Below are 23145 nucleotides of genomic sequence, written 5' to 3' on the forward strand. Positions count from 1 at the left end.
GTTTCCCATTGAAGCTGGATGTCCACGTGTAACACTCATGTGTATCATGGAATCTTGGGAATTAACCAAAATTTAAATATGTACTCCCATTAATTTCCACATTTCTCATCCTTGGATACTAAGCAATGTTTTTGATTCGATTTAGGATTTATTCACTGGTGAGACTACCACACTACGAACAACCCTTTCTAAACTTACAGCCCCAGGAAATTCACACAAGACAAACCTTTGAGTAACAAGTATAAATATATTTAGGGCTGAGCTGCCTAGACTTTGATGGCCAATCTTTCTGGTCTCGAGGAACCCCACGTGACCCATTAGTCTTAGTTTTGACATCCCAGCACTAGTCCATTGAGACAAGAAACTGATTGGATGTTATCTTACAGGTTTAATGTGATTATAACTCCCAACAGCCCAAAACTCGTCAAAAAATAGTGAAATGGATCAAATATAAGTGATGTGCTAGCAGGTCCCTACCATCACACTTCATAAATGTGTAATAAACACTAAAATTACTGAAGCTGAACCCTTCAATAGATTAGATGTGTCTAGTGATTTATGGAATCATCACAAAGCTTGCAATACAGGCAGTGAAGATTTTAGAAATGTTCAGATGGGCCTTGCTAATTTAACAGGTATCAGAAAGACAAAAAGGAACAGATTCTGCCTTGGTTAATGAGGAAGCTTCACACTGACATGTTAATGAGAAGTTAGAAAGCTAATCCATCAGTTTATGGTTTCAAGTTTCAGTTATTGTCTTTTGATGGAAAAGTCCAACGAGTAATGGGAGGATCCGAGCTCTTTTAGGATGACACATCTACTGGAGTAGGTTGCAATCCCTTCACAGTATCACTCCACCCTTTAGCATGACGACGATTGAAACATTAGCAATTTCTCCCATACCTCAGTGAATTCTCTAACCCAGCCTCACCAACAAGAAACCAGAAAATATAGTCAAGGAAATTCCACTCGTGGGGAACATTTTTGTTTCATCATTTCATTTTTCATCATTCATTGCTGAAATGATTTGGAGGATGGGTGGGAAGTGGATTCATATTAATTTTTCACTAGCAAAAAGCATGTGAAAGGCTTTGGCCATAGTGCAGAATACCATCAAACTTGCGGGAGGAGAGATTTGTAAAGCACAGCAAGAGGCAGCTTGCTCATATCTCTGTTCTGACTGCTCAGATGTTCTTGATCCTACATCCTGTAAATTTTGGAGCCAAAGACTTTCCCACATGTACCTGTGCAGGGGCAGTCTTGACTATCAGGCATCAGGACAGCAGGCGTGCCTCTGACTGGGGAGGAGGGTGGGGGAGTGGGGAGTGATTGGATGGGGTGGGGGGAGGTGTGGGTGCTGGGAGCTAGGAATGGAAATGCTTTGAGCGCAAACTCCAGTTCCACTGGTCTGGCCATTGGTCTGGGTCAGAACGCAGTCAGTGGCCTACCATGACTAATGTTCCATGCAAGTGACGTGGACATTGATATCATCACCAAAGCCTGAGACATGGCGCTCATGCTACAGACAGAGTCCTCCACTCTCTCCAATCATGTACAGTGCTCTGGAAAGGCTGACAGAACCTCACACATTTTCTGCTGCTGCTGCAGAATTGTCCTCTTTATAGTCACAGAATCTTGGTCGATGACCCCCGAGGCAATGAAGGTGAAAATGTACCAGGAATTAATTCATAGATGTGTGACAATGTAGGAGTCCTAATGTATGCCACTGTATTCATGATTTAGTGTTGCATCTGTGAAAGATTACTAGAAGACGACAGAGAGAGACTAAAGTGACAGTAAAGTAAATGATGGCCCAGTCTGGTGAATTAAGCTGCTTTGGAACAGACCTCATTACCATTTGGTTAGTTCGAGAAAAGAATCACAGCCACAGTTCCTGCTCGTGATCACCATCCAGCGACTCACTGGAGTGTGTGGGATTTGTGTTCATCAAGGTGAGGACACAGTTAGAGCTGACCCTCTCCCAGTAACTTACATAGACAGACAGACAGACAGACAGACAATCAGAATGACAAACAGAATGGCCACATGGCCAAGGCAAGAGAGAGCAGAAATTAGGTGACTTTATTTGAGAAAGATCACAAGTGGTTGGGGTGATGTGTTTACTTGTCCTGCTATAAGAAGGTATTTTGTATCATAAACATAAATAAAAGGGAATTTAGTCCAGTCGTAAGTAAAAATGGGAAGGGGGTTTGGTCTATTGGAATTCTGTACACTCAGGACTGATGGGAAGTGGAAAATGGAAGTAAATGAGCAGAAATTTAAGGAAATACTTGCTGCCTGTAAAACGTAAGAAGATCAAAACTACCTTTAGAAAAACACATTTATAATTTCACAGAGCACTGAAATTCTACATAATAGTACTACAGGGTATGGAGTAAAGATGGGAAAATGGAGTTGAGGGGAAGATCAGCCATGTTCCAATTGAATAGCAGAGCAGGCTAGAGGGACTGAACAGCCTCCTTCTGTTCCTCTGTTATCACTTACGGATCCATTGGGGAGTCTCATGTTTATACAAATAACAAAAGTGTAAAGAAAGGATTTTAGTTTGGGTTGAAAGTAACAAAAGCTACATTGCAAATACAATGCCAGGCATTTTTTGGCTTCTTTTTTAAACATCTTTTAGGTACTTCTAATTGTCTGTTATTCTCTTTTGCTAGCTTTATAATCTGATTGATGATGGAAAGACTTCTCTTCTCTCTGCTCCTGCTCAGCATGGCTGTGAAGGCTCAGCTTTGCCCAAAGCGCTGCATCTGCCAAAACCTGTCCCCTTCCATCGCGATCCTCTGTGCCAAAACTGGACTTCTCTTTGTGCCTCCATTCATTGACAGGAGGACTGTGGAGCTGCGTCTGACTGACAACTTCATTACCACGGTCAGAAGGAAAGACTTTGCCAACATGACGAGCCTTGTCCACCTCACGTTATCGAGGAATACAATCAGCCAGATTATGCCTCATGCATTTGCAGATTTGAGAGGCCTTCGTGCTTTACACTTGGACAGTAACAGGCTCACCATAGTCAACAACGAGCACTTCAATGGTCTAGTGAATCTCCGACACCTGATCCTTAGTAACAATCAGTTACATTACATTTCTGCCAGCTCTTTTGATGACTTTGTGACATCTCTTGAAGATCTGGATCTCTCTTACAACAACCTGGAGAATCTACCTTGGGAAACTATTGGGAAAATGACAAACGTCAACACTCTCAGCCTGGACCATAACTTGATTGACTTTGTTCCAGAAGGGACGTTTTCCAATCTTCACAAGCTGGCTCGATTGGATATGACATCCAATAAACTTCACAAGTTACCCCCTGATCCCTTGTTTCTAAGAGTCCAAATGTATGCAAAGACAAAAGGCTCCCCACTATCGTCTCTTGTGCTTAGCTTTGGTGGGAACCCATTGCACTGCAATTGTGAATTACTCTGGTTGAGACGCCTTACAAGGGAGGATGACCTGGAGACTTGTGCCTCACCACCTCATTTAATGGGTAAATATTTCTGGTTCATCCCTGAAGAGGAGTTTACCTGTGATCCTCCACTCATCACTCGACACACCTCTAAGACTTTTGTCATGGAAGGTCAACGAGCGACTTTGAAATGTAAAGCAGTTGGGGATCCAGATCCATCTATTCACTGGACCTCACCAGAAGGACGGCTGATCTCTAATTCATCCAGGGCCACCACCAATGAAAATGGTACACTGCATATCCTAATTGCCACCCCAAAAGACAGCGGAACTTTCACTTGCTTTGCCTCTAATGCTGCTGGAGATGCCATGGTAGAAGTAGAGTTGATTGTCAACCCTCTCCCCTATTTTGCCAATGGCACAAATAACATCAAAGAACCAGATCCTGGTTCGTCCGACATCACCACTTCTGCCAAGTCTGGTTCTCCGCCTGTTGCTAATGACACAAAGACACCGCAGGATAAGAAGGTCACAGCAACTGATCTCACATCATCTTCAGTACAGATCCACTGGCCCTCACAGCGAAACATCCCTGGGATCCGCATGTACCAGGTCCAGTATAACAGCTCCTCGGATGATGCACTTGTTTACAGGTAAATGCAACATTGATCATCATTTATTTGTCCAGAAAGAAAATGTAGCAGAATTCAGGACAAAACGTACCAAGGGAATATTCAGAGGCTATAACATTGAGATGTAATCTGAAAAACTGTGCCAAGTACTCGGAGAAAATGAGCAACAAAATGTCTGTTGGAAATTGCAGATTTTTTCATTAATAGTTTTTAATTGCAAAGGTTTAATGAAAGCATTTTATAATTTAATAAACCAATTATACAGCTGCTGTCAGGTTAATGCAAGGCACTTTCATATCCAATGACAGCGATGCTAATATTGTTTCTTCATGTGAGCTCTCTTTCAGCAACTCAGCTTCGATGCTTGTGCAAAACTCCATTGCCACTGTGCAGAGTATGATGTGCAGTCAGTAGTATAACTCTTGTCATTTAGATATCAGAGTAAGACTGGTACCAGCAATATAGCAAGCCCCGAAGATATTTTATTGCTGGGTTGTGCAATGCAATGAAACAGGCAGCATTATGATTTGTGGATTTGGTTCAATGATATGTAACACCAGCTTCTGCCCTTAGTCATGTTGCTGGCGGGAGGTACTGAACAAAGTCTTCACTGTTTCTCAGAGATGAAGGGAAAACAGCCAACAACAACTTGTATTTATATAGTGCTTTTAATGTAATAAAATGTCACAAGGTGCTTCACTGATGCGTTGTAAAGTCACATAAGGAGATATTAAGACAGATGACAAAAGCTTGGCAAGCTGTAGGTCTTAAGGAGTGTCTTAAAGAGAGAGAGCTGGAGAAGTGAAGAGATTTAGGGAGGGAATTCCAGAGCTTAGGGTAGGTATCTGAAGGCACAATCACCAGTGGATGCTCAAGAGGCCAGAAATAGAGAAGTGCAGAGATCTCAAAGGTTTGTAGGGGCTGGAGGAGATTACAGAAATAGGGCAGGGCGAGGCCATGGAGGGATTTGAAAACAAGGATGAGAATTTTTAAATCGAGGTGTTGCTTGACCAGGAGCCAATGTAGGTCAGTGAGCACAGGGGTGATGGGTGAACAGGATTTGGTGCGATTTAGGATATGGGCAGCAGAGTTTTGGATGACTTCAGGCTTACAGAGGGTAGAACATGGGATGCCGGTCAGGACTATGTCAGAATAGTCAAGACTGGAGATAACATAGAAACATAGACATGGTTGAGGGTTTCAGAAGCTGATGAGCTGAGGCAAAGGTAGAGTCAGGCAATATTATGGAAGTGGAAATAGGCACCCTTAGAGATGGTGCAGATTTGTGATTGGAAGCTCCTCTCGAGGTCAAACATGACACTGAGGTTACAATAGGAATTAGGACAAGAATTGTTCCTGGGATACCATCAAATATCTCTTTAAGGCAAATTGATGGGACCAAGCAGCAGGTCAGCTAGGGTATAAGGCCCATTCACCAAGGTACACTCCAATAGGATTTTCCAAGCTCATTCACTACAGTTGGGTCAACTTCAACATTGCATTGAGCAGGAGTCAGTGCTAAAATAAACCACACTAGGGCTACTAAGCATTTAAATGAAGTGCAAAATAACAACTGAGCCAATAAACAGTTCATTTCTGTCCTATTAAGGGCATCATTTGGTGTGCAGTTTCCCAATGACAATTTTATTAGTATCACGTAGTAATTTGAAAAAAAAAACATTTCTCTATTGATCCCCAGTTTTATGAGGACATTTTCATCCCTCTTAGCAAGTGCTTTGCAGAGAACATATTGAGGGAGGTGAAAATCCTGAATTGACAATTGGATTAAAAGAAGCCTCAGCATTTATATTAGTCACACACTCCCAAATCAGAAGGCCGTAGCATTTCATCCCACAGACTGAAAGTGTGCATTTATCCACTAGTATTTCTTGACTGTATCTATTTTTGAGACCACAGAAGAGTTTGACTTCAGCTTCAAGGGTTCTGGGGGCATGAAATCTTGCCACAACTTTTGAGTGTTCTTGGGCATCTTGCCGAGGCCTATTGACTGGGCCACAAGACGTGTGTCAGGCACTGAGTTCAAGCAAATCTCCAAACTAACATACAACTCATGGCATCAGCAGGGATATTTATCTGGGCAGTTTGAACCCACACATTCACTGGAGTGTCCTTTAAATGAGAATTCATGTTGTCTTATAATTGTAGAAAAAGTTAAAAGTTCAGCATTCTCCTTAAATGGGAAGCTCTGCAAGATTAGTTTATATTAATCCCCTTGGTAAAGCTGCAGATAGTAATCAGCTGCAATGCATTTGTCAACAATGGATGAAGAGAAGGAAGCTTTTGATTGGCAGGCTGCTCCCTCACAAAATGGTTACTTCCAGTCGAAAGGAGAGGAATGCTTTTTAAGAAAGAAAGGGTGAATGGATATACTCTGCCTTTTAAAAATATTGGTGTGACATGGAGCTGGGCCCAGACATTACAGAACTACTGCAAAATGGGAAAGGACAAGGAAATGGGATCAAGGCAGATCACCACTTTGCTTTATTTTATTTTTTCATGGGATGTGGGCATCATTAGCAAAGCCAGCATTTATTGCCCATCCCTAATTGCCTTTGACAACTGAATGGCTTGCTCAACCATTTCAGAGGGCAGTTAAGAGTCAACCACATTTGTTAGAGAAATTTTTATCGAATGGACATTGACCCAGAGGGAATGGTTATCTATATAGCATTGAACAGGAAAGTCTTTCTCTGATTGCCCCTTCTATAAGAGTTCCTTTAAAATACTCGATAAGTACATACCCATATCTATCGCTTCTACCAGTGCAAGTGTCTCAGCAGCTCAGGTGCTTTTAACTATCCTCTTTATTTTCTTTGATTCCCAGGCTAATGGACAACATTTATCATTTCTTCCCACCAAAAAATATAATGAACCCTGCTGCGCTCGAAAAATCATCGGGAGGTTTAGCATGTGAGGTGTCACTAAAAATGACTAATTTCATCTCTTCTAGGTCACCCAAGGCTGGAAACTTGAGTGTACATTTGTCTAAACTCAATTTCTTCAATGTCTTATTTGCTTTCAGTACTTCCTCAACAGTAGCATGTTTCAGGGTGGTGCTCAGTTCTAATACATCATAGCAAGCATCCAGTCTAGTTTGTGTGCACAATCAGTTTAACTGCCCAATTAAGCTCCTTAACTGGTCTACTTCTTCCTTGGTTGCAGAGTCTTCCTTTTGTGAAGATCTGGCCTGATTTATTGGGAGCCTATTAACATTTTCTAGGTAAGACTGTTGATCTAAGGTTACTCCAAACTTAGTCTGCCTAACATCCAACCCTACATATTCAAAAGCTTCGGAAGCCCGACTTCCAATTTTAAATTTCTTTGTAACTTTGTCTACCACAAATTTCTCAAATGCTGCAGATCTTCAGCAATGAAAATCATCTATCTGCATCAAGAAAATGCCTGCTTGTTTTTCTTCATAGAGCCAATAAAACATTGCTGGATCTGTGTTTAGCTGAATACAACCAGCTTTTAGTAGGACAGACCTAACTGAAAAATACCACACCCTGGATGCGTCATTTAGCCCATAAACTGTTTAGCTTCCATAACTTTCCCTCAATCTCCAGCTTCTTTTGGTGGCTTTAAAAATACTTCCCTTTGAAATTTATCCCCTTGCAAAAATGCTGCTTTGATGTCAATGGACTTACATTCCCGTGAGTGTGTCACTAAAAGGGCTAGGAAAATCCTCAAACTCACTTATCTTGTGGTTGGGGGGAGACTACTCTAACTTTCTGGTTGCTAGTCGTTCCTCAAATCCCCAAGCTACAAATCTTGCCTTAACTTTATACGGACCATTGGGAAGTACTTACTCTGTACAGATCCATCCATTGTACAATGCTGGTTGTCCTCTATCAGGCACCTCTGTGTATACGCCAAACTCTCTCCAACTGTCAAGCTCTTTGTTTTTCATCCTTTACCATTTAACTTGTTAGTAATCACTAGAGCTTCTCTATCATAAAGGCTCCTATTTCTTGTGGCACTCCTCGCCTGCTCTTTGGTCCTCGCTCTCGTTAAACTATGCTCTCTACTAGATTTCCTATCCCTCTCTGGACTGCTGCTAAACCTGTCTTTCCTACGACCAGACTTCCTCTCATAAGGTCGTGACCTTTTCTTTGGACTGTGATCATCTTCAGGCCCACTGTCTGAACTTACACTACGTTTTCTGGCCTTCTACAGTTGTGCTTCCTTCTGCCAATCTATTGGTCTGATATCCTGTCCCTTGTCTTGCACATTCAGCCAATGTTTGTATTTCCCTGTGGCCTTTCCTGACTTTCCTATGATGGCGGATTCCCTCCATTCACTAATCCCTTCTGACATACATGTCACTGTAGTCCCAACTTTCAGCAGTTGACCTTTGGGATAAATGGCTTTATCTTGATCTTTACATCAATTTGTCCACTCTCGGTTGCCTGTTATTTGCCCCAACCTGTTGCTCGTAAAGGTCCGACGTATGTGCATGCGAGGTACATGGTGCATCATCAGTGTCCATCATTGGTTCAGATTCTGTCAATGAATCATCAGTGCCAATAAGCCGCGAGGAATGTCCTCTAACAGTTTGGTTGCCACATTGCAAAATTACCGGTTTGCCATCAGTGTCTATAACTTTTTCTGGGTCTCTCCATTCTTTCTGTCCTTCTCTTTTGTAATATACCACACCCCCGGTATAATATCTTTTTCCGATGGTCTGATCCGATACCTCAAATCCCTCCTGAGTTATTCTGAAACCTCGCCCTAAATAAATGCTCTTCGACCTGCATGCATGGCATTCAAATGTTCTGCAAAAATGGAACTAATAGTAGTCCCCTCTAAAGCTGGGGGATGATTCCACATTACTGAAAGTGTTTTCAGGTTCCTGCCATAACCTAGTTGAGAGGGCCTGTGTATTTCACATGTACTGCCCATGCCAGAGCAGTTGTCAATTTACAGTTTGGTTGGTCAGCTAAAACTTTTCGGTGCATTTCGTCAATCGCGGTGTGATTTCTCTCAGAAATCCCATCACTAAAAGGACTATCTGCTGCCGTGTGTATTGCTACAATATTCATATTTTCACACATGCTCCTGAACTTATCATTGGCAAATTCTCCTCCATGGTCAGTTAGAAACCTAGCCGGTGTTTCCAGCCCTGTTCCTATCCATCTTTCCATTATCTTGTCCAATATTACTTTTTTGTCTTTACGATAAATCACCGCTGATAGGTTGAATCTAGTCACTATGTCTATAAAGTGTAGATGAAAAATGTTTTTGTCTTTATCCCATACTTGTGAAATATGGGTGGCACAGCCTCACAGCTCCAGTGACCCAGGTTCAATTCTGGGTACTGCCTGTGCGGAGTTTGCAAGTTCTCCCTGTGACTGTGTGGGTTTTCGCTGGGTGCTCCGGTTTCCTCCCACAGCCAAAGACTTGCAGGTTGATAGGTAAATTGGTCATTATAAATTGCCCCTAGTATAGGTAGGGGAAGGTGGGGATGTGGTAGGAATATGCGATTAATGTAGGATTAGTATAAGTTGATGGTAGGCACAGACTCGGTGGGCCGAAGGGCTTGTTTCAGTGCTGTATCTCTAAACTAAACTAAACGAAACTTTCAAATCCATCTTTCATTAAAGTCCCCTGCTAATGGGAGACTCACTATGAGTTGTGATGGTATCCTCTTGTACTTTTTATAGATATCACATTTTTCACTGATATCCTCGATAAGTTTAGGAGGTATATGATTCTAATGTTTCTTTCTGTAAATAAATAAAAGACTGAGTACAGATTGGTTTCAGTACATCTTTGACCAACTGGCTTTCTGGAATATAACACCTACACTCACCACCCTCTGGGTGAAAAAGTTTTTCCTCATGCCCCCTCTAATCCTTCTACCAATCACCTTAAATCTGTGTCCCTTGGTAATTGACCTCTCCACTAGGGGAAACAAGTTCTTCCTCTCTACTATATCTAGGCCCCTCATAACTTTGTACACCTCAATGATGTCACCCCTCAGCCTCCTCTTTGGAAAACAACTCTAGCCAATCCAATCTTTCCTCAAAGCTGCAATTTTCAAGCCCTGGCAACATTCTTGTAAATCTTCTCTGTACTCACACCAGAGCAATTATGTCCTTCCTGTAATGTGGTGACCAGAACTGTACACAATACTCCTGCTGTGGCCTAACCAGTGTTTTATACAGTTCCAGCATTACATCTCTGCTTTTGTATTCTATACCTCGGCTATTAAAGGAAAGCATTCCATATTAAAGGCTGGCTACCCAATCCGATGGGACCCAACCCATGTGGGGTTGCAATTCCAGGTCCAGCATTCAGGCTCGGGTTGGGTCGGGGAGGTCGGACATGCTCTATCACAACCTTAGATAAGTGGCTGCAATGTTAATTTACTTTTGGGCTTGAAAGGTGGTTTTGTTACAGTTATTTTAAGCTTGTGCAGATAAGCAACAAAGTGAAAAATGGAAGGCAGGTTAACTGATGGTCAGGTCGGGTCGGGTCAGGCGCGGGAAAAAATGGAAGGGGAAGGACTCGGGCCGGTTTGGGCTCGGGGTCGGATGTGGTTCTGTTGGGCTCGGGTCAGGTTTCATTTGCAGACCTGAGCCGGCCTTTTTTCCATATGTCTTCTTCACTACTTTATCGACTTGTCCTGCCACCTTCAGGTACTTGTGGACATGTACTCCAAGGTCTCTCACTTCCTCTACCCCTCTCAATATCCTCCATTTATTGTGTATTCCTTCACCTTGTTTGCCCTCCCCAAATGCATTACCTCACACTTCTCTGGAATGAATTCCATTTGCCACTTTTCCACCCACTCAACCAAACCTTGATATCATTCTGGAGTCTGCAGCTATCCTCTCACTATCAACTACACGGCCAATTTGTGCATCATCTACAAATTCCCTAATCATGCCTCCCGCATTTAAGTCCAAATTATTAATATATACCACAGACAGCAAAGGACACAACACTGAGCCCTGTGAAACGCCACTGGAAACCGTGTTTCATTCACAAAGACATACGTCCACCACTACCCTTTGTTTCCTGTCACTGAGACAATTTTGGATCCACTTGCCACATTCCCCTGTATCCCATGGACTTTTAATTTTCTGACCAGTCTACCATGTGGGACCTTGTCAAATGCCTTATTAAAATTCATGTAGACAACATCTATTGCACTACCCTCAGCAATTCTCCTTGTTACTTCCTCAAAAAGTTCAATTAAATTAGTAAGACACAACCTTCCCTTAACAAATCCATGCTGACTGTCTCTGATTAAGCCATACCTTTCTAAGTGTCAGTTTATCCTATCTCTCAGAATTGATTCTAATAATTTGCCCACCGCTGAGGTCAGGCTGACTGGCCTATAATTATTTGGCCTATTCCTCACACCCTTTCTAAACAATGGTACAATATTCACAGACCTTCAATCCTCTGGTACCTTGCCTGTATCCAGTGAAGATTTGAAAATGATACTCAGAGCATCTGCTATTTCCTCCCTAGCTTCCTTTAACAGCCTGGGATACAATCCATCTGGCCCTGGTGATTTATCTACTTTCAAGCACGCCAGACCCTCTAGTACTTCCTCTCTCATTATGCTAATCGTATCTAATATTTCACACTCCTCCTCTTTAACTATAATGTCTGCATCATTCCTCTCTTTTGTGAAGACTGGTAGTGGTGGAAGCATGAATGATGTCATCCTGATAGAGGACAACAGGTTCTTGTTCTACGGAGTCACTGCCACTCGCCCAGGGCTGAACCTCAGCAATCCTAGTAATCTATTGGATCACATTGCTAGACTGTTGTGATACCCTGAATACCCTTCGAGCACTGGTATCCACAGCCATGATGGCAGCAGTCTGAGCCTGAATGGCAACAAGCATGGACCTTAGTCTGAGCTTCCACTGCAGCACTGAGATGTTGGGCGGCTTCTGCTTGTGCTGCAGTGGAAACTGAGAAATCAGCCATTAGACGCTGCATCATGGGTGGGTCTGCAAGGGCTGTCACAGAGTTGTCCACCACTTCTATGCTGGAAATGATTAGCTGCAAGATCTGAGTGAAGTCCTGTGTCAAGTTGGATCCAGATTCCTCCGTGCTCCTTGACAGTGGCAACAGGCCAATGCACAAATCATCTCAGTGTGCCTCCTCATTAGCATTCTCCTTAACTCTTCCCATCAAAGTGCTCTTCTCAATCCTCTGCAGTGGAACTTATCTGCGACCTCTTTCTCCAGTGAGCCAGCACATGAGCTACCCTTTTACCTTAGGCTTTGAGAAAGTGCATAAGGCAGGAAACACCTTTATATTGAATGCTCTCTGAGATGGTGGATGCAACAGCTTCAGTTACTGCTGGCTCAAAATTGTGGAGCACCATGTTTTTTTTTATTCATTCATGGGATGTGGGCATCGCTGGCTATGCCAGCATTTATTGCCCATCCATAATTGCCTTGAGAAGGTGGTGGTGAGCTGCCTTCTTGAACAACTGCAGTCCATTTGGGGTAGGTAGACCCACAGTGCTGTTAGGGAGGGAGTTCCAGGATTTTGACCCAGCGACAGTGAAGGAACGGTGATATAGTTCCAAGTCAGGATGGTGTGTGACTTGGAGGGGAACCTGCAGGTGGTGGTGTTCCCATGTATTTGCTGCCCTTGTCCTTCTAGTTGGTAGAGGTCGCATGTTTGGAAGGTGCTGTCTAAGGAGTGAGATGAGATGCTGAGATAAATCCCAAAATAGTGATGCCAAGCTTGGGTTTTAAAAGCCTTGAGATTGTAAAAGGAAAGGAAGATTGAGGGAGGGGACAATGCTGGGAATGAATAAGTTGAACAGACAGTGAAATGAGTAAAACTTCAATACAGTGTAGAAGCGAGGAGGAGGATGATGATGTGATATAGTGTATTTGGAGCTCAGGAAGAATTTTCAGAGCATTGTAGTATTGATCAAAAAGAACAGAGAATAAAGTGCTAGATGTGTTCCAGTTTATTGGGTAGGTGCAGTCATCTGGGTAATCAGCAGAGGAAAAATACAGAAAGGACTGAACTGGCTGTGTGGGTCTGCGGAAATGGTCAGAGTACATCACAGCCATTTTAAATAGATGGCCACTCTGCACTAACATGAGTGCTGAATGGACAGCTCCTCACGTCATAACTTTTTCTGTGGTGTTTTAAAAACAACAACTTGTATTTATACAGTGCCTTGTAATGTAGTAAAATGTCTCAAGGCATTTCATAGAAGCGTTATTAGACACAAATTGACAAGGAGCCAAAGAAAGAGATATTATGGCAGATAAACAATAGGTTGTCCAAAGTGATAGATTTGAAGGAACATCTTGAAGGAGGGTGATAGAGAGGTGGAGAGGTTTGTGAAGGAATTTCAGAACTTAGGGCCGAGGCAGCTGAAGACATGGCCATCAATGGTGAGGAAAAGGAAGCTGTGAATGCACAAGACGTCAGAATTAGAAGAGCACAGGGGATTGTAGGGCTAGAGGAGGTTACAGAAAGGTGATATCTTTTGATAATCTTGCCAAGAGACAGCACGTAGATGAGGAGGAGGAAGGGGCCAAGGAGGTATCTTTGCGAGACTCCAGAGGTAACATGGTAGAGGGGTGGGGGTGTGGTGGGGAAGGTGGGAAGAGAGATTCCTTGTTCCCAAATGAAACAAACTGAAAAAATTTCAACACATGAAAAGGTTCATTTATAAAAGAAAAGATGTTGCTTGTATTCATTTCGGTCTCTCACTTTTTTATATGTGACTGAATAAAGACTATTATAAATCACATTTCATGAAATATACAAGGTCCATTTATAAATCCTTCAGTGTTTCAATAAAGATCTTCTTTCATCTGTTCATGCGTATTTGACAGAAGCTAGTTTCTTAAGTTGCCAAGCTGAGCTTAGTCCATTCAACAGTAAATGTGAACAGGAAGTTAATGTGCAACTACAATGACTAAAGTCAGGCTGTTAGAATAATGAGGCTTTCACCCTCCCACAGTTGCTCAGTTTTGGGAACAGGTTAGATCCCTTTTCTGTGCTGTATTAGATCGTAAGATCCAGTAATAGAGAGCAAACGGGAAAACCAAAGCCTAATTTACCCACCTGCTATTTGTCAGGAGACTGCTTCAGAAAGATGCAAGTGTAGGGATTGAGTAAGGAAACGGTGGGGTTTGTGAAGTGGCCACCATCAAATTTCTTCTTGATACTCACTGATAAGGCTCACAAATGAAGAGTGACCTTTCATTCAAGCCAATGAAAAAGATAATTGGCCGGAGAGTAAAACCAACTCTCGATTCACTAACACCTTGAAAAGGAGATGAGAGAACTGGGATTTATTTTTATAATTGTTTTGCAACCTCTGAATTTGGAGAAAGGAGAGCACATTTATAGAGGATACACTGGCTTAATCAGCAGTGAGTGAAAATTGAAGAAAGATGGTACAGGCTCCGTGAATGTCATGATGAGAAAGGTAAATAGGAGTATCACTCCGAGACCTCAACATTGAGATTACATGTTGTCATTTAAAGAGCCCACATGGTCAACACAGTGTGTCAGAATGTCATCAGAGTAAGGCATCAAGGAGCCCCAGAAAAATTGGAGTCAATGAGAATCAGGGGAAAACTCTCCGCTGGTTTGAGTCATGCCTATCACAAAAGAAGATGGTTGTGATTGTTGGAGGTCAATCATCTCAGTCCCTGGACATCACTGCAGGAGTTCCCCAGGGTAGTGTCCTAGGCCCAGCCATCTTCAGTTTGTTCTTCAATGACCTTCCTCTAATCATAAGATCAGAAGGGGGGTTATTTTCTGATGATTACATAGTGTTTAGTTCTATTAGCAACTACAGATAATGAAGCAGTCCATGCCTGCAGTTTGCAAGATCTGGACAACATTCAGGCTTGGGCTAATAAGTAGCAAGCACCATTTGCACAACACAAGTTCCAGGCAATGATCATCTCCAACAAGAGAGAGACTAAACAACTCCCCTTAACATTTACAGGACCACCATTGTTAAATCCCCCATCATCAACATCCAAGGAGTCACCATTCTCCAGAAAGTGAACTGGACCATCCACATAAATATAAGAGCTACAAGAGCAGGTCAGATGCTAGGAATTCTGCAGCGACTAACTCACCTCCTGTCTCCCCAGTGGTGCCCACCATCCACAAGGCACAAGTTAGGAGAGTGATGGAGTATTCTTCACTGGCACGAAAGAGTGCAGCTCCACCAAAACTCAAGAAGCTCAACACAATTCAGGTCGAAGCAGTCCAAATAAATCCCTAATGCAGTAACTCGGGAAACTGTCCCTAATGCAGTAGCTCGGGGAAACTGTCCCTAATGCAGTAACTCTGGGACACAGTCCTTAATGCAGTAACTCTGGGACACTGTCCCTAATGCAGTAACTCCGGGAAAATGTCCCTAATGCAGTAACTCGGGGAAACTGTCCCTAATGCAGTAACTCTGGGACACAGTCCTTAATGCAGTAACTCTGGGACACTGTCCCTGATGCAGTAACTCCGGGACACTGTCCCTAATGCAGTAACTCTGGGACACAGTCCTTAATGCAGTAACTCTGGGACACGGTCCCTGATGCAGTAACTCCGGGAAACTGTCCCTAATGCAGTAACACAGGGAAACTGTCCCCAATGCAGTAACTCTGGGACACGGTCCCTGATGCAGTAACTCCGGGAAACTGTCCCTAATGCAGTAACTCCGGGAAACTGTCCCTAATGCAGTAACTCTGGGACACAGTCCTTAATGCAGTAACTCTGGGACACTGTCCCTGATGCAGTAACTCCGGGACACTGTCCCTAATGCAGTAACTCTGGGACACTATGCCAAATGCATGCACTCTGGGACACAGTCCTTAATGCAGTAACTCCAGGACACTGTCCCTAATGCAGTAACTCCGGGACACTGTCCCTAATGCAGTAACTCTGGGACACTATCCCGAATGCAGTAACTCTGGGACACTGTCCCTGATGCAGTAACTCCAGGACATTGTCCCTAATGCAGTAACTCTGGGACACTGTCCCTGATGCAGTAACTCCAGGACATTGTCCTGAATGCAGTAACTCCAGGACATCGTCCCCAATGCAGTAACTCTGGAAACTGTCTCTAATGCAGTAACTCTGGGCCACTATCCCGAATGCAGTAACTCTGGGACACTGTCCCGAATGCAGTAACTCCAGGACACTGTCCCTAATGCAGTAACTCCAGGAAACTGTCCCGAATGCAGTAACTCTGGAAACTGTCCCGAATGCAGTAACTCCAGGACACTGTCTCGAATGCAGTAACTCCAGGAAAGTGTCCCAAATGCAGTAACTCTGGAAACTGTCCCGAATACAGTAACTCCAGGACAAGGTCCCTACTGCAGTAACACTGGGACACTGTCAATAATGCAGTAACTCTGGAACCTGTACCGAATGCAGTAACTCCGGGAAACTGTCCCTAATGCAGTAACTCTGGGACACAGTCCTTAATGCAGTAACTCTGGGACAATGTCCCTGATGCAGTAACTCCGGGACACTGTCCCTAATGCAGTAACTCTGGGACACTATGCCGAACGCAGTAACTCTGGGACACAGTCCTGAATGCAGTAACTCCAGTAAACTGTCCCTAATGCAGTAACTCTGGAAACTGTCCACAGTGCAGTAACTCCGGGACACTGTCCCGAATGCAGTAACTCCAGGACACTGTCCCTAATGCAGTAACTCTGGAAACTGTCCCCAGTGCAGTAACTCCGGGACACTGTCCCTAATGCAGTAAATCTGGAAACTGTCCCCAGTGCAGTACCTCCGGGACACTGTCCCTAATGCAGTAACTCCAGGACACAGTCCCTAATGCAGTAAATCTGGAAACTGTCCCCAGTGCAGTAACTCCGGGACACTGTCCCTAATGCAGTAAATCTGGAAACTGTCCCCAGTGCAGTAACTCCGGGAAACTGTCCCTAATGCAGTAACTCCAGGACACTGTCCCTAATGCAGTAACTCTGGAAACTGTCCCTAATGCTGTAACTCCAGGACACTGTCCTTAATGCAGTAAATCTGGAAACTGTCCCCAGTGCAGTAACTCCGGGAAACTGTCCCTAATGCAGTAACTCCAGGACACTGTCCCTAATGCAGTAACTCTGGAAACTGTCCCTAATGCTGTAACTCCAGGACACTGTCCCTAATGCAGTAACTCTGGAAACAGTCCCCAGTGCAGTAACTCTGGGACACTGTCCCTAATGCAGTAACTCTGGGACACTGTCCCTGATGCAGTAACTCCGGGACACTGTCCCTGATGCAGTAACTCCAGGACATTGTCCCGAATGCAGTAACTCCAGGACATTGTCCCTAATGCAGTAACTCTGGAAATTGTCCCTAATGCAGTAATTCCAGGACACTGTCCCTAATGCAGTAACACTGGGACACTGTCAATAATGCAGTAACTCCAGGACACTGTCCCTAATGCAGTAACTCTGGGACACTGTCCCTGATGCAGTAACTCTGGGACACTATCCTGAATGCAGTAACTCTGGGACACAGTCCTTAATGCAGTAACTCCAGGACACTGTCCTTAATGCAGTAACTCTGGTACATTGTCCCTAATGCAGTAACTCAGGGACACTGTCCCTTATGCAGTACCTTCGGGACACTGTCCCGAATGCAGTAACTCTGGGACACTGTCCTTAATGCAGTAACTCCAGGACACTGTCCCTAATGCAGTAAATCCGGGACACTGTCCCTAATGCAGTAACTCTGGGACACTATCCCGAATGCAGTAACTCTGGGACACTGTCCCGAATGCAGTAACTCCAGGACACTGTCCCTAATGCAGTAACTCCAGGAAACTGTCCCGAATGCAGTAACTCTGGAAACTGTCCCGAATGCAGTAACTCCAGGACACTGTCTCGAATGCAGTAACTCCAGGAAAGTGTCCCAAATGCAGTAACTCTGGAAACTGTCCCGAATACAGTAACTCCAGGACAAGGTCCCTACTGCAGTAACACTGGGACACTGTCAATAATGCAGTAACTCTGGAACCTGTACCGAATGCAGTAACTCCGGGAAACTGTCCCTAATGCAGTAACTCTGGGACACAGTCCTTAATGCAGTAACTCTGGGACAATGTCCCTGATGCAGTAACTCCGGGACACTGTCCCTAATGCAGTAACTCTGGGACACTATGCCGAACGCAGTAACTCTGGGACACAGTCCTGAATGCAGTAACTCCAGTAAACTGTCCCTAATGCAGTAACTCTGGAAACTGTCCACAGTGCAGTAACTCCGGGACACTGTCCCGAATGCAGTAACTCCAGGACACTGTCCCTAATGCAGTAACTCTGGAAACTGTCCCCAGTGCAGTAACTCCGGGACACTGTCCCTAATGCAGTAAATCTGGAAACTGTCCCCAGTGCAGTACCTCCGGGACACTGTCCCTAATGCAGTAACTCCAGGACACAGTCCCTAATGCAGTAAATCTGGAAACTGTCCCCAGTGCAGTAACTCCGGGACACTGTCCCTACCGCAGTAACTCCGGGACACTGTCCTTAATGCAGTAAATCTGGAAACTGTCCCCAGTGCAGTAACTCCGGGAAACTGTCCCTAATGCAGTAACTCCAGGACACTGTCCCTAATGCAGTAACTCTGGAAACTGTCCCTAATGCTGTAACTCCAGGACACTGTCCCTAATGCAGTAACTCTGGAAACAGTCCCCAGTGCAGTAACTCTGGGACACTGTCCCTAATGCAGTAACTCTGGGACACTGTCCCTGATGCAGTAACTCCGGGACACTGTCCCTGATGCAGTAACTCCAGGACATTGTCCCGAATGCAGTAACTCCAGGACATTGTCCCTAATGCAGTAACACTGGGACACTGTCAATAATGCAGTAACTCCAGGACACTGTCCCTAATGCAGTAACTCTGGGACACTGTCCCGAATGCAGTAACTCTGGGACACTATCCCGAATGCAGTAACTCTGGGACACTGTCCCCAATGCAGTAACTGTGGGAAACTGTCCCTAATGCAGTAAATCTGCGAAACTGTCCCTAATGCAGTAACTCTGGGAAACTGTACCTAATGCAGTAACTCTGGGAAACTGTCCCTAATGCATGAACTCAGGGAAACTGTCCCCAATGCAGTAACTCTGGGAAACTGTCCCAAATGCAGTAACTCAGGGAAACTGTACCTAATGCAGTAACTCTGGGAAACTGTCCCGAATGCAGTAACTCTTTGACACTGTCCTAATGCAGTAACTCTGGGAAACTGTCCCTAATGCAGTAAATCTGCGAAACTGTCCCAAATGCAGTAACTCTGGGAAACTATCCCGAATGCAGTAACTCTGGGAAACTTTCCCAAATGCAGTAACTCTGGGAAACTATCCCTAACGCAGTAACACTGGGAAACTGTCCCAAATGCAGTAACTCTGGGAAACTATCCCGAATGCAGTAACTCCAGGACACTGTCCCTAATGCAGTAACTCTGGGAAACTGTCCCCAATGCAGTAACTCTGGGAAACTGTCCCAAATGCAGTAACTCTGGGAAACTTTACCTAATGCAGTAACTCTGGGAAACTGCCCCCAATGCAGTAAATCTGGGAAACTATCCCTAATGCAGTAACACTGTGAAACTGTCCTCAATGCAGTACTCTGGGACACTGTCCCTAATGCAGTAACTCTGGGAAACTGTCCCAAATGCAGTAACTCTGGGAAACTATCCCTAATGCAGTAACTCAGTGAAACTGTCTCTAATGCAGTAACTCTGGGACACTGTCCCTAATGCAGTAACTCTGGGACACTGTCCCTAATGCAGTGAATCCGGGACACTGTCCCTGATGCAGTAACTCCGTGACACTGTCCCTGATGCAGTAACTCCAGGACACTGTCCCTAATGCAGTAACTCTGGGAAACTGTCCCTAATGCAGTCACTCTGCGAAACTGTCCCAAATGCAGTCACTCTGGGAAACTGTCCCTAATGCAGTAACTCTGGGAAACTGTCCCTCATGCAGAAACTCTGGGAAACTGTCCCTAATGCAGTCACTCTGGGAAACTGTCCCCAATGCAGTCACTCTGGGAAACTGTCCCTAATGCAGTAACTCTGGGAAAATGTCCGTAATGCAGTAACTCTGGGAAACTATCCCTAATGCAGTAACTCTGTGACACTGTCCCTAATGCAGTAACTCTGGGAAACAATCCCTAATGCAGTAACTCTGGGAAACTATCCCTAATGCAGTAACTCTGGGAAACTGTCCCCAATGCAGTAACTCTGGGACACTGTCCCTAATGCAGTAACTCTGGGAAACTGTCCCAAATGCAGTAACTCTGGGAAACTATCCCTAATGCAGTAACTCTGTGAAACTGTCCCTAATGCAGTAACTCTGGGACACTGTCCCAAATGCAGTAACTCCGGGACACTGTCCCTGATGCAGTAATTCCAGGACACTGTCCCTAATGCAGTAACTCTGGGAAACTGTCCCGAATGCAGTAACTCTGGGACACTGTCCCTAATGCAGTAACTCTGGGAAACTGTCCCTAATGCAGTCACTCTGGGAAACTTTCCCCAATGCAGTCACTCTGGGAAACTGTCCCTAATGCAGTAACTCTGGGACACTGTCCCTAATGCAGTAACTCTGGTAAACTGTCCCTAATGCAGTAACTCTGGGAAACTGTCCCGAATGCAGTAACTCTGGGACACTGTCCCTAATGCAGTAACTCTGGGAAACTGTCCCTAATGCAGTAACTCTGGGACACTGTCCCTAATGCAGTATCTCTGGGAAACTGTCCCTAATGCAGTCACTCTGCGAAACTGTCCCAAATGCAGTCACTCTGGGAAACTGTCCCTAATGCAGTAACTCTGGGAAACTGTCCCTAATGCAGTAACTCTGGGAAACTGTCCCAAATGCAGTCACTCTGGGAAACTGTCCCCAATGCAGTCACTCTGGGAAACTGTCCCTAATGCAGTATCTCTGGGACACTGTCCGCAATGCAGTAACTCTGGGAAAGTGTCCCTAATGCAGTAACTCTGGGAAAATGTCCGTAATGCAGTAACTCTGGGAAACTATCCCTAATGCAGTAACTCTGTGACACTGTCCCTAATGCAGTAACTCTGGGAAACTATCCCTAATGCAGTAACTCTGGGAAACTATCCCTAATGCAGTAACTCTGGGAAACTGTCCCCAATGCAGTAACTCTGGGACACTGTCCCTAATGCAGTAACTCTGGGAAACTGTCCCAAATGCAGTAACTCTGGGAAACTATCCCAAATGCTGTAACTCTGTGAAACTGTCCCTAATGCAGTAACTCTGGGACACTGTCCCAAATGCAGTAACTCCGGGACACTGTCCCTGATGCAGTAATTCCAGGACACTGTCCCTAATGCAGTAACTCTGGGAAACTGTCCCGAATGCAGTAACTCTGGGACACTGTCCCTAATGCAGTAACTCTGGGACACTGTCCCTAATGCAGTAACTCCAGGACACTGTCCCTGATGCAGTAACTCCAGGACACTGTCCCTAATGCAGTAACTCTGGGAAATTGTCCCTAATACAGTAACTCCCGGACGCTGTCCCGAATGTAGTAACACTGGGAAACTGTCCCGAATGCAGTAACTCTGGGACACTGACCCTAATGCAGTAACACTGTGAAACTGTCCCTCATGCAGTATCTCCGGGACGCTGTCCCTAATGTTGTAACACTGGGAAACTGTCCCGAATGCAGTAACTCCGGGTCACTGTCCCTAATGCAGTAACTCCAGGACACTGTCCCAGATGCAGTAACCCCGGGGAACTGTCCCTAATGCAGTAACTCCAGGACACTGTCCCGAATGTAGTAACACTGGGAAACTGTCCCGAATGCAGTAACTCTGGGACACTGTCCCGAATGCAGTAACTCTGGGAAACTGTCCCAAATGCAGTCACTCTGGGAAACTGTCCCCAATGCAGTCACTCTGGCAAACTGTCCCTAATGCAGTAACTCTGGGACACTGTCCCTAATGCAGTAACTCTGGGAAACTGTCCCTAATGCAGTAACTCTGGGAAAATGTCCATAATGCAGTAACTCTGGGAAACTATCCCTAATGCAGTAACTCTGGGAAACTGTCCCCAATGCAGTAACTCTGGGACACTGTCCCTAATGCAGTAACTCTGGGAAACTGTCCCAAATGCAGTAACTCTGGGAAACTATCCCTAATGCAGTAACTCTGTGAAACTGTCCCAAATGCAGTAACTCCGGGACACTGTCCCTGATGCAGTAATTCCAGGACACTGTCCCTAATGCAGTAACTCTGGGAAACTGTCCCGAATGCAGTAACTCTGGGACACTGTCCCTAATGCAGTAACTCTGGGACACTGTTACCTAATGCAGTAACTCCAGGACACTGTCCCTAATGCAGTAACTCCGGGATACTGTCCCTTGCAGTAACTCTGGGGCACTGTCCCTGATGCAGTCACTCTGGGAAACTGTCCCCAATGCAGTCACTCTGGGAAACTGTCCCTAATGCAGTAACTCTGGGAAATTGTCCCTAATACAGTAACTCCCGGACGCTGTCCCGAATGTAGTAACACTGGGAAACTGTCCCGAATGCAGTAACTCTGGGACACTGACCCTAATGCAGTAACACTGTGAAACTGTCCCTCATGCAGTATCTCCGGGACGCTGTCCCTAATGTTGTAACACTGGGAAACTGTCCCGAATGCAGTAACTCCGGGTCACTGTCCCTAATGCAGTAACTCCAGGACACTGTCCCTGATGCAGTAACCCCGGGGAACTGTCCCTAATGCAGTAACTCCAGGACACTGTCCCTAATGCAGTAACTCTGGGAAACTGTCCCGAATGCAGTAACTCTGGGAAACTGTCCCTGATGCAGTCACTCTGGGAAACTGTCCCCAATGCAGTCACTCTGGGAAACTGTCCCTAATGCAGTAACTCTGGGACACTGTCCCTAATGCAGTAACTCTGGGAAACTGTCCCTAATGCAGTAACTCTGGGAAAATGTCCGTAATGCAGTAACTCTGGGAAACTATCCCTAATGCAGTAACTCTGTGACACTGTCCCTAATGCGATAACTCTGGGAAACTATCCCTAATGCAGTAACTCTGGGGAACTGTCCCTGATGC

The 23145-nt window shown here is 44.8% G+C and overlaps 1 protein-coding gene across 1 annotated transcript; it reads left to right on the forward strand.

Moving 5' to 3' along the window:
- Nucleotides 1–2697: 2697 nt before the first annotated feature.
- LOC137353195 (leucine-rich repeat and fibronectin type III domain-containing protein 1-like protein) lies at nucleotides 2698–4086 on the forward strand. Its single transcript, XM_068019247.1, has one exon. The coding sequence runs from the start codon at nucleotides 2698–2700 to the stop codon at nucleotides 4084–4086; it is 1389 nt and encodes a 462-aa protein (XP_067875348.1).
- The last annotated feature ends 19059 nt before the right edge of the window (nucleotides 4087–23145 follow it).

Source organism: Heterodontus francisci, chromosome 40 (genome assembly GCF_036365525.1).
Source record: "Heterodontus francisci isolate sHetFra1 chromosome 40, sHetFra1.hap1, whole genome shotgun sequence".
NCBI lineage: Eukaryota > Metazoa > Chordata > Chondrichthyes > Heterodontiformes > Heterodontidae > Heterodontus > Heterodontus francisci.